At 41.2% G+C, this 19,892-nt stretch overlaps 1 protein-coding gene across 5 annotated transcripts in view; it reads right to left on the bottom strand.

Annotated features, from left to right (window-relative positions):
• nhsl2 (NHS-like 2) overlaps positions 1 to 19,892 on the bottom strand; it is a 222,453-nt gene that overhangs the window by 90,028 nt on the left and 112,533 nt on the right. Inside the window, exon 1 of one of the 5 annotated variants that reach the window (XM_033609314.2) lies at positions 15,242 to 15,394. The exons of the other annotated variants lie outside the window; for them this stretch is intronic. Within the exon in view, the coding sequence (XP_033465205.2) occupies positions 15,242 to 15,266 (25 nt within the window). The 5' untranslated portion in view covers positions 15,267 to 15,394. Of the gene's footprint in view, positions 1 to 15,241; positions 15,395 to 19,892 lie in introns of those variants that run through there. 5 annotated transcript variants of the gene reach the window in all.

Here is a 19,892-nt window from a genome sequence, read left to right as displayed (position 1 = left end):
GGTTTAATTAAAGGCTGATGTCAACACATATAACTGCACAAAACAATCCAGCTGAGCTCAGAGGCAGAGCTGTGTGTTCTGTCTTGAAAATAACTCTGATCACAGTCACTGATGCAGTCCAGATTATCAATATCAAAGTTTAAACCCCATCTGATTGTGAGTCATTCGTCTTGTGATCAGTCTACTTGACAGTGACAGCTTTAGTTTTTACACTTCAAGTTACATTCACCCATTCACACACACATTCACACACCAAGGCTACCATACAAGGTGCCACCTGTTACTCAATAACCATTTACACACTCTCACACACTGATGGAACAGCCATCAGGAGCAATTTGGGGTTCAGTATCTTGCTCAAGGATACTTTGACATGCTGACTGGAGGAGCCGGGGATCAAACTGTCTTCTGATTGGTGGACGACCCCCTTTCCCTTTGAGCCATGGTTGCTATTTACTATTTATACTGGTTTTGTAATGAATAATATGATATGGTACGCACCTACATGACATGTACGAGTTTGATGCTTCCGGTCACTTTCAGGTAACAATGATTTCCAGCAACACATGATGAAGCACTGAAAAAAGGCTGAAAATGCTATAAAACAAATCTGAAAAGTGGTAAAATATTGCGTAACTATCTTTCATAAAGACTAACAAAAACATTTCTTTATCAGGTGTCAGCAAAATCTGCTAACACAGTGCAGGACAATGAATCCTTGCAACCAAGTGTCACAGGTCCTGTTAACAAGTTGTTCTAACACACGGTTTATATGTATACCCACGAAAAGTAGTGCCCCAGAATTTGTATAACCCATGTAATCATGAGCCAGTAGTTCGTCTATAGCCCATGTAGTCCAGAAGGCTGCGCTCATGTAACCTATGCACTAATGGAAGTAAAGAAGGAAGTAGTATACAGAGCGAAAAGTCTGTAAGGAGGCAGGTTGAGGTGTCGACAGGTCAAACAAACAGGACTTTGCCCCAGGAGACTTTGCCCCAGGAGACTGTTTGAAACCAAGTGAACTTTGAGTAATTTTAGGGTATGTCATTACTTTGTTTCTTTTCCTAAACCCAACATGTGTAACTTCACATTAATTATGTAAGGTGACGATGCCCACCTATGACTGTTTTCCTAAACCTTACCCACATAACTTTATGTTAAGTATGTAACTTTACGTCAAGTGCATCATTTTACATTAGGTATGTAACATGACAACGCCATTCGTGGGGTGCTAATTTGCCAGATATTAGGGATGCACCGATCCGATATCTGGATCGATTATCGGCCCCGACATCATCAAAATAGATGGATCGGGTATCGGAAAATGCAACCTATACCCGAGGCAATCCTTTCCCTTTAAATCTATTGCGACACAAGCTACATCATATGTCATGGAGCGAAGGAGAGAATCTGCTGTGTGGAGGTATTTCACACTATTTCAACTGCTGCTACACAACTGTTTATTTTTGTTAAAAATAAATAGTTAATCATTGCATTAATCTGTTTCATTTTGTTTCATTTTATCTTAGGAAAGAACTGTGTAGTCAGCAATGCCTGATGCCTCTAGTCTTTTCTGTTCTACATGTAAAGGTATATAACTTTTTAAGTCAACCATGGCATCGGATCGGTATTGGGTATCGACTGATAATCGAAGCCACAGCATCGGGATCGGAACTGAAAAAGCTGGATCGGTGCATCTCTACTAGATATTGCATAAACAGTTGTGCTTTTTTGCAAGATATCATACAAACCATTGTATGAGAATACCTTGGGCATTGACATGCGTCTTGAGTAATCAGATCACAAGTGGACAGCTCCAAGTGATGTGAATGCAGTCAATGCACCATGAGATCCAATGGTTCAGACCACATTAGAAGGTAGTGTGGGCCGCATATGGCCACATTCTTTCAGCAGTGTGTACGCATATGTGGCCTGGGTCACAGTGAAGGACCACCTACTCAGCCGACGTCCTCTGGATAGGCAGAAGTACATACTAATTTGCACCCAACTGTATCATTTTCCATTGTAAAACAACAAGAAGAACATGCCAAGGAATTCACTCTGTCTGATTCTTCCTGCACGCCAATGTCTTTCGCAAACTTCTTCTCCTGCATGGGAAGTTAGCTTCTTCTTCTTCTTCTTCTTCTCCCCTTTCTTCTTCTCCTTGGCAGACTAGGCATGGGAAGTGCATTGCTGCCTCCCGCTGGTTAAAAGCAACATAAAGCAGGGAAGTGAGATTCAATCACAAGTGGTCACTTGAGACACATGTGGAGACACATTTTAATGCCAGGTGTGAGCTGACTTTCTCAGAGCTGTCCACTTGTGACTGGATAACCCAAGACACATGTTAAAACCATGTGTAAACAGGGCCTTAGAGGATGTCTCAGACAAGCTCACCCCTAACTCAACACTTCACTCCACTGAGCAAGGCCTTTACAGCATGAGGGGACTAACTTAGTAGATGCAGCTGCACTCGGCTGCTCCCAAGACTAAAAAAAGTGCAACTATATAATTGCAAAGCAAGCTGTTGTGTATTCTCAAATATGCACAATGATCCTGAATAAATAGCAGTTTAAATACTGTTACAGTAAACAAATCCAGATTGTTTAAATGTGCTGATGTGCCAGGAGTATGGTTTGGAATATCTCATAACCTCAATGATCTAATGTACAGTACTGCCAATGCATGAGTCACAACCATTAAAAAATCCCGCTGAGCTTCAATCAGCTGTAAAATCCACCTTAACGAGAGAGAGGGGATGATTTCAGACAGTCAACCCTTCAAGTTTAAAAAGCTGTATCCCGAAGCAGGATTCCTAATCTTTGATGTCATTCACTTTCTGCAGGCGCACCGCAGGCTGTGTACGAGCATCTGACTTTGTGTTATTTGAGCTCCCTGACCCAAATATGAGCTTTATCTTAATTTGTACTTGTCTACCGAACTACAAAACCCCTTCAGATCCCCTTAAAACTCTCTTTCACTTATAATCTCACATCATTTAAGTCAAAATTAGGTCAGCAGCCCGACTCACGATACTTTGTGCTGTGCAGGAGTGTAGACTGTTTGAAGGTGCTGCGTCGAGCATTTACAACAACAAATGAATAACACATTCACGCTGAGACACTGGTTTGATTACCATTAATGAATGACATGATCACAAATAAGACTTTCACTGCCTACACTGCACAGTTTAAACTCTGAGTTAACAGGCCAGACCTGGAGGAAAATTTGATGGATTGAGACTCGATAACGACGGTAAACTATGGTCAGTTTTGTTTGTGGTTTTTATTAGTGCCAAGACAGTGATTCAGCTTATCAGGTTGCAGATGTACAGTTTAGATTTTTTGCTCAACATTTATTGAACTTGGACAGTAAGGTTTATTTGTCAGCAATAAAATTTCCAACCCAAACATAGCTTTGTCACCAGTCAGCCCAACAGCTTAACCAAATGTCTTGGAAACTGGAGGGTTGCTGGTGCTTTCACACCTGCCCTGTTTGGTTCGGTTCAATCAAACTCAAGCTCATTTGCCCCCTAAGTGCGGTTCGTTTGGGCAGGTGTGAACACAGCAATCGCACTTGTGTGTGCACCAAAACAACCAGACAAAGACCCTCTTGAAGAGGTGGTCTCGGCCAGTTACAAAAAACAAACTTTGGTGTGGTTCGTTTGTGGTGAGAACATGTTCCGACCTCGAACCGAACCAACTGCAGTCACATGACACATTGTTTGGGTTAAACATGAGCATTTTACAGTCCTGGAGTAGCCAACAATATAGTACACGATGATCAGCACTGAAATCAACCTGCGTAGTTGTCCCTCCATTGTGACATTAGAAAGTGTCACATTTATCTTGCAAGTGTACTCTTCTTCAACGTTTTGTTTACTTCCTGGATTTTTCCCGCAAAATTCTGACCAATCAAGAGCAGCTTTCTCTCACAAGGCATTTGATCTGGTCTGTTTGTAAATGCTGCCGTGAGAACACAAACCAACTCTAGGCAATTATGCAACAAAATTAGTCCCTGATTCAGACCAAAGCAAGGGCCTGACCCATTTCTACCCCTTAAATCTTCCACTTGGTATCGAGTGCCCTCGTTTGCGAGATAACCCTTGATGAGGGAAGTGAGAAATATTAGGGTAGAGATCTTTCCCTAAGAAATGAGACACTACTTCATGCAAATCAGCATGGCTGATATGCAGGCATACGCAAAGTCACAACGCAAAGAAAATGCCGGCTCCAGCGCTTGTGTTGTGGCGTGTGCTATGTTTACTCTTCTCCGTCTGATGAATGAATGGAGAAGACATGCTGAAAACAGGAGGCCCCTACAACGTCTTCTAGTTCTGATCGATTTTGTTCGGGTAAGTCAATTTGTTTAAATATTTTGACGCTGTTCAACCGAGTTGCTGATGAGTTTACGCTAGTCCAACCATATGTTGTTTGTATAGCCAACATTCCGATCGTACAGTACAGTACAGTACAACAAATTGTTTTCCAAAACTTGCCGAAGTTGCTGACTTTGCAAGGTGTTCTGGGAAATTTCATCTTCCACTTCGTTGAAAGTGTGGGTCGGGGATCCCTTGGAATCTAGGGCGGATTTTAAGTGTTGGAAACCACTTCCACTAACTCAATTCTGTTTTGGGACGCCATTAGCCTAAACGTGAACGCACACAACCAAGTGCAAGTGGGTGTTTTTAGGGGAAGTGTGGGTATTGGGACAACTCTAGGTCTGAAAGCACCCTAGTTATCAGAATACAGTTTTAAAGTGAGGCTCACTGGACTGGACTGGAGTTACTAAGGGGTGCACAGCCTACGCCTGTTTACACTGATATGAATAGAAAGGCCAAACACTGGCTCTTTGGTCGCCAAAGAACACACAAGCCTCCAGGTGGTTTGGATCAAGGTTGGATTATGTTCTCACCAGCACCAAACCTTACCCAAACTGAGCAGAGTTACTTTGTGACCACACTGAGACAATTTCCCCAACAAGATCTCGGTCCGATTGTTTTGGACCACACCTGAGAGTGATTGCTGTGTTGACACCTATCCAAACGAACCACACCAAGGACGTGATCGCTCGAGGATGGATGGAGTTTGGTCAGTTGAGTTAAAAAATCTCAAGCTCCATGACAACTGGTCAGACTGTTGATGAAGATGAGAAGATGTGATATGGTCCATAGTTTAGGAGAAGGTAGGAAGTGGACCTTGAGCTGACATTGGATTTCAAGTGACACTCACACATTTTCATATCAGGGTGTTTAAATAGGGAAAGGGGCTCGGGGTTAGGTTTTGAGTTGGTATATACAGAAAATGTTCCACACAGCTACAAAACTACAGAGAACACTGAGCTCTCCAGTAAAGTTTTACCTTTAATTTACCTGAAGTCAATCCCATTCAGCCTGCTCTCTAACCTCAACACACTCCACTCACTCCACTCCAGATTGTTGGGATGGGCTGTGTGTCACTTCACAGACTGCAGCTTTAAATTTAGACACCAAACACACTGCACACACCCACAAACAGCCCCTGATTATTTATCACAGTGATTGATAACACGCAGATTCTGCAGATATCACTGGGCAGGGCCGCCACCGCTGACTCAGCTACTTCTGCCAGAGGTCAGGAAGTTGGTGTGTGTGTGTGTGTGTGTGTGTGTGTGTGTGCGCGTATGTACATAAGGAACCAAGGGAGAGGTTTGTATTTCTGTGTATGTGTCCCACCTCTCGCCCCAGAGGAAAAGACTGCAGCAAGCAGACAGGAAGTGATGTCATTGGTCCCCCAAGGTCAATGGCTATACCCATTTATGTTCGCAACCCTGCCCAACACACACACGCACAGTCTTTCCCTTCGTGACGAGGTTCATCTCCATGACCTGTTCACCCTATCAACGGAGGTCAGCACACACTCGTCCTGCCATAGTCCATCAATCTTCCTTTATCACTTTACCTCACACACACACACACACACACACACACACACACACACACACACACACACTGACCCTGTAGCTGTACACATGCCCTGCTGCTGTCTACATCGGGACACAGATGGTCCAAGGTGTACTGTACACACACACACACACACAAAATCAGAACAGCTGTCAGCACCCATCCAAGCAAAAAACATCTGCACACAGATACACAGAGTTTCAAAATAAAAGCTTGAGAGGAGAGTAAATGACAAGCACATGACACCAGATTGAAGTAAATCCCGTTTCCCACTGAGGCTGTGTCTCTTAAACGCAACACGACAAACCAGAGAAACACTTCAGGCAGCCTCAGCACAAGTCACACATACCAGTGGTGTTTATCTCTGACTTTAAACGCGACACGACCGCAGTACATGATGTCGCTTTAACATTTTATGCCGAACAACACTTGTGATGCTTTTGATATTTGATGCTGCAAACTGCAAACAACCAACAGCAAAGACAAGACGCACTGCTCTAACAGGAAGAGACACGCTGTGCTTTTATTTTGGCCTTGTGCCATTCAACAAGCTGTTATCCTACTACAATATTTAATTTCCACAAACACTCTTATTTTAAGCAAGTACCTGGGTTTTTTTATCTGTGGGCTTTTTTGTGTTTAGTCTGAGTTATAAACTTCTCCCTAGGTCAGAGATGGAGAGGTTGATTTTTGTATTCCAAGCACGGCAAACAGCTGGATAACAGATGTGGACGCTCATTTATTTAAACCTATAAACCGCCTGTGACAGGAGAAGGGGACAAAAAGCAGTGTAGGGGGCATCTAACAAATCATCATGCTGAAAGGTGTCAGTGCGGCATAAAGTAGGTGTTGCATCGGGTGCTTTTAAGGACAAGGAAGAACTTTCTCTGGGAAAAGTCTTGATTTAATATGAAATTAAAGTCCAAGCAGAGAAAGAGACGAAGATGTGATCATAATCTACATGTTGTGCCTCTCAGCCAGCCGAGCAATCACAATCTCCCTTCAAAAACGAAACTTACAAATGCTTCAAAGCTGCACCAATCAATACTCTTATATGAGGTATTGATCAAAAGTAATATTTAATGTGAAGGAGGTTGCCAACTCTGCGGCGCCTCTCAGCTTTGCAGGAGGATTTTACGGTCTTGGAGCTCAAACTTTACGTTGTCCTCTCCGTCCTCTGAGATTAAGTGGAGCAGAAGCACAAGTGTAAAATGAAAAAGTTTTTACTTAAAGGTCTAGTGTGTCGGATTTAAGGGGATTATTGGCAGAAATGGAATACAATATAATAAGTATGTTTTCTTTAGTATAGAGAGTTTAGAGTATAATCAACTGAAACTAAGAATAGCTTTGGTTTCTTTACCTTAGAATAAGCTGTTTATATCTACATAGGGAGCAGGTCCTCATTGCACTGCCATGCTTCTACAGTAGCCCAGAACAGACAAACCAAATACTGGCTCTAGACAGGGCCGTTTGCATTTTTGCGTCATGAAACTGCTTTATTCAGGGTTTTTACCAGTTTAAATCATCTGGTCGGTTTGCTTTAGAGAGGAAGAGACCTCTGCGGATAATTCGGCTCCCAGTAAAAACCTTCTTAACATCTGCATCTGACCCTCTGAAGAGAGGGTCACCTCTAAATCTTCATCTATTGTCTCAGACTCTCAACATCCCCTCCATGTTGAGTTTCAGATGCTTCCATCAGGGCGGAGATTTTGCCTCCCTACATGCAGCACTTAGCGTTACAGATCATCCTTTGTCCCATCAGCTATTGCTTATTTCTTATCTTATCTGTCCATGACTGCACTGTCTGTTTCGTTGTACTAATGATTACTCAAATTGCCCCTCGGGGACATTAAAATTTGACTTTACCTTACCTTATTGACAGGTGCTCATGGCAGACAGGCCAAACAGTGTTGGAGAAACATACTTATAATGTTAAACTGCTTTACTTAAGTGTTTTTACCAGTTTTGATCACCTGGTCAGTTTGTTTTGGAGAGGAAGAGACCTCAGCAAATAATTCAGCTCCCAGTAAAAACCTCCTGAACTTCTGGGACTGGTTGCACAAAGTTTTCACCTTAAGTATGACACTTAAGGCTTAATTTCTCCTCAGCTAAGGGGACTTACACAGTTGCACAAAATCTTTTTAAAGGTTCCTTTAGTTAAGGAAAAACATTATCTCATTTACTGTGTTAAAAGATATTTTACAGCAGCAAAAGTTTCCATGAAGATTGTTCATTTGGACTCACGTTTGTGATGCCTGTTATCGTCTCACAAAGTTGGCTTATAGTTAGTTAGTGAAAGAAATGGTAGATGAAGAGAAGCCAAGAAAACAATATTGGTCAGAGGAGGAAAAGATTGTGCATCTGGAGGAATACAATCATAGAAAGCACATACTACAAAGTCAATTTGATCCCCAAACCACCATAAAACAAAATGATTGAAGCAAGACGCAACAAAAATTAATTCAGTCAAAACTATAGTACAAAATCAAAAGCTTATCCATCGGGTTCTCCTGGTCGCAGTACACCTTTCTCAGGGTGTGTTAGTTGTACTTTTCATTTAGCACCATAAACTCGGACGTGTTGCAATTAATATAGAGTCAGAGTTACCATAAGTTTTGTTGTTTGTGTTTAACCTTGCTTTGGTTGCTAAGGTCTTTTGTGCAACGGTCTAGGTATTCCTCAAGTATAGAACCAAGACAAAAGAAAACTTTAAATACTTGAAGAATACTTCAGGGTGTATTGTGCAACCAATTTTATTACGGGGAACCTTAACTAGGACTTTAAAGAAAATCTTAACTTGAGGTGTTTTGTGCAACCGGCCCCTGAATCTTAAGTTAGCTCAGAAAAAGGTAAGCAGACACTGGCAGGTGCAGGGCTCTCAGCCCGGCTCCAACAAGCCAAACAGCGTTGGAGAATTATTGATTTGTAACCTGAAACTGCTTTATTCAGTGTTTCCACCAGTTTAAATCACTTGGTCTGTTTGTTTTGAACACTGAAAATTGAAGGAACCAGGACCTGCAGTCCTCACTACTAGATGTAATTAAATTCCCTTAAATCTGACACAGTGGACTTTTAAGTACAGTCCTTGAGTAGATGTACCCAGTCATTTTGTAAACAAATTCCCAATAAGTCATTGATGTAACAGAGTGATATTTGTCATATTTACCAATCAGATTAATCGCTATAATAATATTTTTGTTGCTGGTGGAGATCCAGAGCTGCTCTTCCTGTCTGGCCCACTTTGACAGTTGGCCTCATCTGTCAGAACAGACTACAATCCCCACAGGCACCTTATCACCAGCTGCCAGGCACTCAGATTTGTTCTGGCGCTACTTCCTGTAGTTCCAGCATGCTTTGATAGAGTTAACCTTGTCTGACGGCAAACTACAAAACCCCACCGGCACCAGGCGACTGATACCAGCTCCCGCTGCGACTCACACCCACAACATCACTCATAAAGAATGTGTTTTCTTTTCATCCTGCCTTTCATTTTGGATTATTCCCACACTGTGTCAGTATATGTGTGTGTGTGTGTGACTGGATTTCTCGGTGTGTTGATGTTGCACAGACCACCTCCCATTACACCACAGGCCAACGCACGCACACACACACACAAACACACATGTATTGGCCCTCAAGGGCTGTACGCTGTCGGTCAGATTACTTCCAGGAGCCATTGTCTCTGAGGAGAATTTGACAGGAAACAGCACTCTATCTACTTCCTGTTCAGCTGACAGACAGCCCTAATAACAGCAGATCCCTCTGCAGTGACCTGATGAGCTTTTTATTTTTTTGTATTTTAAACAGTGTAAATATCTATATGCTTATGCTGTTCATATTTTGTTGCCATTTTGTTTGTTTATATTATACTGAATTTCTTTACTTCAAATATCAATACCTTTAACAACAAACTTTAAAAACAGTAGCAGGTTGAATGAAAACATTAAATGCATAATTTCTTGCATATTTATAACAGCAAATGTTACAACTTTCATCGAGCTATAAGGTGAATTTCTAATTTTCAAAATTTAAGGGTGGTGAAAAGTAGCTAGAGACATTAATCCTCAGGGGAAAAGTCAAATATTTTTCCTATTAAAGACACACAGAACAGTAAAATATACTGTATACAGTATGTTTATTTTAACTCTGGATTCATTTTTGATTAATTGACCAATTAATAGTTTCACCACTGAAACTATAAATTTTTTTAAGAGAGAGTGCAGAGAGTGAAATACGAAGATCAATACCACACTTAGCCTGTGTTTTAGCCACAATTAGCCTAGCTTAGCCTAAAGATAGGAAGTGGGGAGGGGGAGTTAGCCTCGCCAAAAGTTTAAAAATACACCTACCAACACCTGTAAAGCTCACTAACTCTTCACACACTGTATCTGGTTTGTTTAATCTGTAAACAAACAAAAAAGTTTGTTATTTGTGGTTTCAAGGGGAACCAGGCTAGCTGTTCTCTTCCTGTCTAGGCTAAGCTAATCACAGCTAGCTCTAGCTTCACACTGAGCACTCAGACATGAGAGTGGTTTTAATGCTCTAATTCTTAAAGCAAATGTCTGCTGGTTAATTTATGACAAGAAAATAATTGGAAAACTGAACGAGACTGCTGGAGTCAAAATGAGAAGATGTGGTTGGTTCACACACACTCTCTCTCTGTCTCAAACACACACACACACACACACACACACACACACACACACACACAGCTGATGTGGAGCCAAAATACTCGAGGGAAAGTCACTCGCAGGTCAAAGCCATCATCATTTACATGCTCATTTAATTTAGATTCCCAGACCCACACACACACACACACACACACACACAGCCCAGCATGTAAACATTACAGGCTTTGAAATTTACAAATATCAGGCTCATGTGCTGGTCTGACGGATAGAGAAGGGACATATCGGCAGTGGAGTAAGAACTCACAACCTTTTCATGATTAAAAGTAGAAATAGCCTGCCATAGTAAAAATACTCGATTCAAAATTTTACTTAGGCTAAGTTAATGTACATTAGTAGTATCAGTGAAATGTACTGAGAGTATTAAAAGTAAAAGTACTCATTGCACTCATGCAGAATGGTTCCTTTCGAGAATATTCTATTATTTTGCTTTTATCACTTTGAATACATGTAGTGCATTTTAATGTGTAGTTCCTCAATGTGGAGCCAATTTTAGATACTTGTATACTACTTAGTAGATCAGCAGTATGGTGATGCATCATATCATATAAGCATATTGTGTTTTAATGTGTAAACAGTAACTGCACGTATCAAATAAATGTAGTGGAGAAAAGAATTTCTCTTTGAAATGTATAAACTAGTGTAAAATGGAAGTAAAGCACAAGCACTGCAGCTTTGTATGATAACAACGTTGGTTTTTTATGTGTAAATGAACTGTGGTAAACTTCCCTCTATCTTACCAACACCCATCTCTCCACTAATCTCCAAGGAAAGGTTAGGCAGATGATGTGTTTTGCATAATCTGGTGGAGTTTCGCTAGCTCTGGGGCTGTTGCTCAAACTACAGATTGTAGTTCCACATTTTCGTATGTTCGCCACCACAGACACAAAGAGTATAGAAGCAGATCAAGAAGGAGAACCCCCCATTGATGTCAAACTCAGATCATTGTGTTTACTATTTCTAACCTAAAATGTTGAGATCGGCCTGGAAACCATATTATTTCCTGTGTCTAAACAGACAAGCTCGCATTTCGTCACCCACCAGCAGGAGTGTTTATTGGCCCAGTGCAGCCAGTGGTTTAGTGGAGGGCAGAGTCCTGCACCAGGTCAAGTACCCAACGGGTAACCTACAAAATGCTGTATAGTGGGAGAAAATACATATACATATATAACTTCACGGGTACGGACATGGGTAAAAATGAGCCTCAAACAAATGAATGTGCAGTATATGTGTAATATTTGACATCGAAATCACTATTATCAAGCCACAATTCCTTTTAATTGGAAAGTCAATGACACAAGTGGAACCTTTGACCCCTTCGTCACGTTCGTCACCATTGTGCAGGACTCCAGCAGTGAAACTTTGCAGCCTGATGATAAGGTGGCAGCCTACATTGAGCTCAAGACACCCAAGGAGGATCCTTTTGAGGTTTTACGGTGGCGGAAGGCGCACGCTAGAATGTTTCCTAACCTGGCAGTGATTGCACAGAATATTTTCACCGATCCGGCATCGAGCGCAGCCAATGAAAGAGACTTTTACTCCACTGGATTTGTAATTCAAGAACATAGAACCCATCTTAATGTGACTGTAGCCTGGGTATGTTAAATCCCGGGTCGCTGGACTTTGACTTAGCTATAATGAAGGGTAAACAGGTCGGTTCTGGTACTTAGCTTTATTGGTATGGGCAGGTGTGGGTTTTCAAAAATGGATTCGTGCAGGATTCAGGTGGAGGGTATATTCAGGTATATGGGGTATATACACATCTTTTTCTGGCCTTTTACAGTGTACCCACCTATCAACCATAAAGCCATTGGAATACAGAAGAGTTTAACCACTTCCTCCTCAGTAACCAATCCATCTACCTACTAGTACGCCCACCTTATTAACGACCACTAGCATTCTGATAGTTGTAGGTTTTCTACCTCTTGAGCCAAAGCAAATGCCAATGTCCTTTCCCTTTGTTTTCTCTGGTCGTACAGCACCAATTTAGAAATCTTTCTACAGCATTAACAGCCTAGTTTCATGAAAAGACCATCAATCACTTGGCTTCCTGTACAGAAATAAGAGCTGTTTTCCTTTTGTACATAGAAAAAGGACTGTGGAATCTGTATTTTTGTCTGTTATAAATGGAAAAGCTGCCGTCTCTACACTGAAATCACTGGATGTTGTCTACCACTCAGCCCTAAGGTTAATAACAGGTGATTCTTACAGCACCCATCACTGCCACCTTTACCCAAAGGTTGACTGGCCACATTTGGCTGTGAGGCGGGAACAGCATTGGTATTTGTCATTTGTAAAGCTTTGATGCAGATGCTTCTACCCTACATTTCATCCCTTTTAACTCTGACCTTACGTTATCTTGGTACTTGCTCACAGAATAGGTTGTTGCTCCAGATTCCCTTAATCAGAACTGAGCTAGGAAGACAGTTGCAGTGCTCCATATGTATGGAATAATCTGACCTTAAACTTGGATACTCTGCCACCCTTATGGCTGCTTAAATGCTTTATTTCAGATCTTGTTTTAATTGAGTGTAAATGCTTTTCACTATACCATGGAGCACAGTACTTGAGTAAATGTACTTAGTAATATTCCACCCCTGTGTATCTGCTGCTGTTAGGACTTTCTACCTGCAACAGAAAATGTATTACACCTGCCTGAAGTCCACCTTGTTATCTCTGAACAAATCACCTGCTCTTTCTTCCTATTGTTTCCTCTGTAACATTAAAGTAAAGCTCTGACCTTCTCACTGTCCTCCATCTTCTTTTCTTTTGTCTTTCTTTACTTACTGTGATTCTGCCTGAGGCCTGCATAGCAACTAACTAAGTAAGAAACAAAATGTGTATATATATATTTTAAGATATTCTATGTATTGGATCCTGTCAATTTACAAAGATATAAAACGGAGTGTTTGGCTTTATTGCTTATGTTTTCAATGGCTTATAAATTATCAAACTACTTCTTCTTCACCTCCAATCATTGTCACCCTCCCCTCCCTCTCTGTTTCACTCCTCGGTCTCACACCCGTCTCTCTATCCATCACACGTTGCAGCCGCTGCTGATCCGACAATCGAGGCGCCGCATTTAGCAACTCATCTACATAAAAATTCGATGAGACTTGATTTCTTTTCCCTTTCATTTTTGTATTAAACTGGGCAGCGGCGAGGAGATCGGGCAGGAGACACGGAGAGAGAGAGAGAGAGTGAGATAATGAGAGAAGCATGCGTGTGTGTTGTCGTGGAGCTGAGCGTGATGTATAAGTGTGTGAAATACTGTGTGTATGTGTGCTGCTAGCATGTGACTGTGTGTGTGTGTCATGGTTCATGCCTTGCTTCATTTTTCCATAGTGGAGTGTAAAATGGTAGAAAGCTAAGCCACGGCTGTGTGTGTGCGTGTGTGTGTGTGTGTGTGTGTGTGTGTGTGTGTGTGTGTGTGTGTATTGGATATTACAATAATTGCTCTATTGGAAACCATTGTAGCTGCACACAAAACCACACTGAGTCCAAGCCAGAGTCAAAATGCACTTTCAGCAACATAGGCAAACCAATGCGTGTGTGTGTGAGAGTGTTAAGTAGCAAGCACACACACATGCACAAACCACACTGAGACATACATACACACAGATGACCTCAGCTGACCTTGTGGCTCCTTAACAGGCATGTGTGAAGACTTTTCGACGTCGAAAAAGACGAACAAAGTGCAAAGTGTGGTCTCCTCGACACACCAAGAGCCTTTCAGAGGCGATGACACACACATGAACACACACTAAGTTGACTGTCTGTCGCATGTACGCATGCAAGTCTGCAATCAAAACTTAAAACATGACCATATGTTGAAACCAAACACGGTTTCAATTCAACAGGCCTTTAAATTCTAGGGGAGATCTGCAAGTTTCCAAAGATCCCAAATATAAAATGATACACGAGACATGTCAAAAATATTTCCATGTGATCGAGCAGTGCGGCCATGGAGTCTTTGGTTTGTATATTTGCAGTAACTCTGTCAGACAGTGTGGAATAAGATGATTTTTCCAACCATGAAGCTACTTAAGAGGAAATAAAAGGGAAAAACTTAAAATTTAAAGGGTTTAATCTAAGATTTTCTTTTCAAAACATAAAGTTAAACATTTGTCATTTACTGTGCACTACATATTTTCATGCGCTTCTGCATCACTAAATGCTTTCTTTATTTACCAACCTGTTAAATGTCTCAGTTGTAAGACAAACACAAGGTATTATAGTGCCTCTGCCTCTCACAAGTGTGTGATACCTCACCACACAAACACACACATTCATATCAACCAGCAGCTATGATGCCTCTGCAATGTGTGACGTTCAAGAATAGAGTTCTTTGTCTGTACATGTGCCCCAAAATACCAGAAATCACCACAGCCACAGCCGAGACAAATGCATATAATGCTGCAAGCAAACAGGGACGATGCGAACACATGGTCACGTTGCCCTCGCTAATGTCAAGTGTAACATTCCTGCGCTTTTCTTATCCTGAGAAGAAGCTGCCCTCCTCATTCTAGTACCACTCCACTCCCTGCTCCAACTTCTCAAAACCCCAACGTGAATCCCTCGAAAAAAAATAAACCGTTCCCATTGCTCTTACCTGTCCTGGCCCAGAAAACCTCCATGTCTGTATTCCTTAACTTTCTCCGGCACAGAAGCTTTCATGTAAACTCAGATGGAAAAGTGGAGAGGGAAAGAGGAGGAGGATAAGAGGAGTAAACCCAGTGACTCATTCAGGCTGTGGCTACGAGCAGGCAAAGATAAAGAAGGAGAGGGGGAAAGAAAGAATGGAAGGCAAGAAAGAAAGAAACTACAGGGAAAGTGTGTTTGCTCTCGTGGTGTGAGAGGAGAGAAAGGGAGGAAACTGATGCTGCTGGGTGTTGTGCCTCCCCCTTCTTTTTTTTTTCTTTCTTCCTCTCCCGTCCTAACACTTCCCCTACTCCTTCCCCTCTCTCCCCTCCAGCTCTCACCTTAGAGGACTCTTCAAAGTTTTAAAGAGATCTGTCCGGTAGTCTGTGTACCAGCAAGAATGAAAGATCTGAAAGTTATCCACTGTAGATAGCTTTCATGCATCATGCACAGTCCGGTATTCCTACGAATTACTCATATCAGACAATTCTGCAGCTCACAGTTTGTGTTCAGCGCCAGTTTCTGTGTTAATGCAGGAAGTATTTCCTTCATGTGGCAGGCCACTTATTACGTCAGTCAATCTAATTGTCACTTAAAAAAACTGTAGCCAATCTTCCCCTAACCCTAACGAAGTGTTGCCGTTGTCTAACTGTAGCCATAGTTAACCGCAGTTTATTTGCAATGACCACAATGTTCTACAAACTATCTGCCATGTGCCGATATTGTAAAAGTCATAAAAATGATGAAATTCAATGTAATCCATAGTCCAAGAGTTAAATGTTGTTGAAAGTGCAAGAAAAAGCAAATAAGTGGCCTTTGAGTTAAGGTATTCTGTCAAACTACAAATTCCTGGATCAAGAATGAACTTTTATTCATTCATTATCTGTGACCGCTTATCCTGTTAGCACTCTCAGGGATTGGCACCTATCCCAGCTGACATTGGGCGAGAGGCGCGGTACACCCTGGACAGGTCACCGGGCACATAGAGACAGACAACCATTTACACTCACATTCACACCTACGGCCAATTTAGAGTCACCAATTACCTGCATGTGTTTGGACTATGGAGGGAAGCCGGAGTACCTGGAGAAAACCCACTCTGACAGGGGGAGAACATGCAAACTCCAAACAGAGGGGCTCCCCAACCCTGGATTGAACCCCCAACCTCAGGTATGAACCAAGATCCCTCTTGCTGTGATGTGACAATGCTAATCACTGTACCACTATGCACCGCTATGACTTTATATGCCCAACTATAGTTTGCTGAGAAATAACCAACTATAAGAATGCCAGGATCTAGCACTATCCAAAGCAGGGCAGCAGAACTCAAGACACACAACCTTTAATGCCCCCTACAGGCAATTAGCGTTAGAGACAGCAGTCAGACACAAATACATACGATAAATCATACACAACAGTGCACAGATCCATCTCCTTCACTGCCATCATGATTCATGGAAAGGAGTAAGTGATGACATGACATCTGGGGTTATAGTTTGTTAAAAAAAAAAACAACTGCAGATGGAACAAAGGACAATCTGTATCAGTTAGTGCTACCTTTGGGGAGACTAAACCTCCACCCTGATGGAGGCATCTGGAACTCAACATGTGAAGGATGTTGAGGGTTCAAAACAATAGTTTGATGCTATGTTCACACTGGAAGTGAATAAAACAATTCGTGCAAGTGAATTACCTGTAAAATAAATGTAAAAAGGCAATTAGATGTAAATTTCCACCGGGTGGCGCAATAGGCGCAACGCAAAAGACGCTAAATACGCATATTAAGTGGTGTGAATTAAGAGAACTGCAAGAAATGAAAAATTTTGAGGTTCAGTGACCAATTCACGTCGCGATAGCCAAACAGCATTGAGATCCTCTAGGGACGTATGACACCAACGACATACCAGGGGAAATTCATTCATTGATTCAGCGATTTCACCTGCATAAGACCCGAATTATTTGTGCATATGGAGCAAGTCTACACAAAATATCCGAGCATTCAAACTTGTGTGAGTAACATGACGCAAAAATTCGCATCGCAATCTGTGTGAACACAACAAGAACCTTTAAAATGACCCTCACTTGATACAGGTGGTAAAGGTCATTACGGGTAGCACCAATAATCTGATATCTGATGATACAGCTTGACCTTTTTCCCAGTTTGTTTCTACTGTTCTGCTGCCAATAAACCATAAAAAAGAAAGGATATACTCAATAAAAGAAGGATGTAATATTTTCATCAATGCCATCTCCACATTGAAACTTTGCAACTTCCTTAAAAAAAAACCTCAAGTTCACACCTGGTCTTGAAATAACATAGACATGACTTGATCACATGGGTCATTTGCTTAAAAGTAGAGGAGCAGGTCTGCTATACCAAAAATGGTGTTCTGTGTTAACTGAACATGATGTCAATGGGACAGGTACTTCTCTGTTATCTTAACCTCAACCTTGAAGAAAGTAAGACGACTGACAGATTAGTAATAATCTGAACACAATACAGTTAATGCATAAACAAAGCTATTTCATTACCATTTTGTAATTAATCTTAGGTAGGAACCACACACTATTATTCTCCTGAAAAAAAACAGACTATTGAAAGAATGTGCGACAATATTAAGACCACAATATCCACATTCTAATGTTTTCTGCCGCCTTTCCTCTCCTCCATCACGTCCATTGTTGGCGCAGCCCAGCTCCTTTCCTTCCTCTCCTCAACACTTACTTCCTGTAAACAGTGGAGGTGACAAAAGTGACCGACGGCACACACTGTGCATGCATACTGTATGTGAACGTGTGTGTGTGTATGGTTTTGTGACTTTGGTGTGTCAGGATTGGTTCACTTTCAATTAAGAATTTAATTAAAAACACTGATATCCCAATTATGAAAGATCCTTCGACCTTGACATTTTCAAATTTGGAAGAAATGATTGAGATAAGACAGGTAATAAAAGAGCTGGATGATATGCAGATACAGAGGAGATCCAAATCTCCAAAATGTAACTGAAAATTGAAAATCTGACATAAATCATTTTTATGTGTCTTCAACCACACATCCAACATTTGTATTAAGTGCAGCTGCTGCATAATGAACACTGATCTGACCCCAGATATGTTCACCAAGCTCAAGTGTGACAGTACGCAGGTAAAAATGTGTATCTGCAAGTATGAATGTTTGCTTTTGGGCAGTTTTTTTTAAAATTCAGATGCAAAACTGTCTGTTGCTAAGAAGTAAGAGAACAAGAGGTCAGAAAGATAAAACAAGGCAAACATAAGATAAACTTGTATTCATCCTCAGAGGGGGGATTTATTTGTTGCAGCAGCAGCAGCACAAGGACAGCTATACAGATAAAGAGACAACATAAGAAGAAATAAATATGTATGTATCTCGTGTTCGCTCGTGGATTGAAAATAAATATGATCAAGAGAAAAGTTAAGGAGATTCTAAAACAGAGAATGTAGATAAAATTAATTCACTGAGAGCTCAACTGTCTGTGTCACTCTGCAGTTACACTTCCAAAACACCAGTTGGCGGCAGGGTTTCTCTGAAGTGCTGTAAAGTTTATCTTTCCTTTTCATTCATTCATTAGCAAGTACACAAATCAGCTTCACTATAACTCGCAGCATTGACAGACAAAGCATTTATCTTTATCTGGGGACATTTTCCCCACAAATACAACATGCTAATGTTTTTAGTACAAGCCTATGGCATTTTACATTGTATAAGTTAACCTCATGGCTAGCGGACTTTTCCTCTACTCGTGAAGTCAGGGACAACAGCAACATTTAACAAAGGTAACGTTACAAAATTCAGCTCCATTACAACTCACAAGGATTACAGACAAAACAACTGTCTTATACTAAACATGTTTTCCAAACAAATATAACATGCTAACGTCATTGGCACAAGCCTATGGTATTTTACATTGTATAAATTAGCGTAGCGACTAGTGGAGATTTCCTCTGCTTATATGAAGCAGGATAAATCACATACAGGATTTAAAATGCTATTTTGTGAAGGCTTTTTTGTCTTCACAATCTATTGTTTCTATCTACAAAAATAAAGTACTCAAAAGCCTCCTTTCCACAGAGGGAAATGGTTTCAGCTTACAAAAATAGACAGGAGGTCTGTGTTGCCGCAACCTGTAGTAACAGTTCTGGGGAGGTGCATGTCAGGCTACAACGTAGGGTACGGCATTGATTCGACACAAAAGTATAAATCCAGTATAATACTTAAGTATAGATACAAATATTGCATGTATATTTCAAGAGTAACCTTGCTCCAAGCTGAAATCATCTTTCAGAAATGTATTTATTTTGCACTTGTAACCACCCCAAAACAGTAATGTCACAGTGAACTGACCACTCCCTGGACTACACATCTAGGCTACGTCACTGCATCAGAGACTTGTGCATTATCGTAGTATTACTTCATACAAGGGTATTCAGAAATACTGACGGTATGATTTTCAACACTGTCAAAAAAAACAGAGATGCCCATCTTTCCATTAAACTCATACTGAGATGCTGTATTGAGGATGTATTGAATGTAGTGCATAACATGCGCCACCAGAGGTCAGTCTCTGCTGGTGGAAAAGGCAGCTGAACTGGCAAACATAGCG

Source organism: Epinephelus lanceolatus, chromosome 22, assembly GCF_041903045.1.
Source record: "Epinephelus lanceolatus isolate andai-2023 chromosome 22, ASM4190304v1, whole genome shotgun sequence".
NCBI classification, from domain to species: domain Eukaryota; kingdom Metazoa; phylum Chordata; class Actinopteri; order Perciformes; family Serranidae; genus Epinephelus; species Epinephelus lanceolatus.
This window is presented reverse-complemented; position numbering and strand designations above follow the sequence as displayed.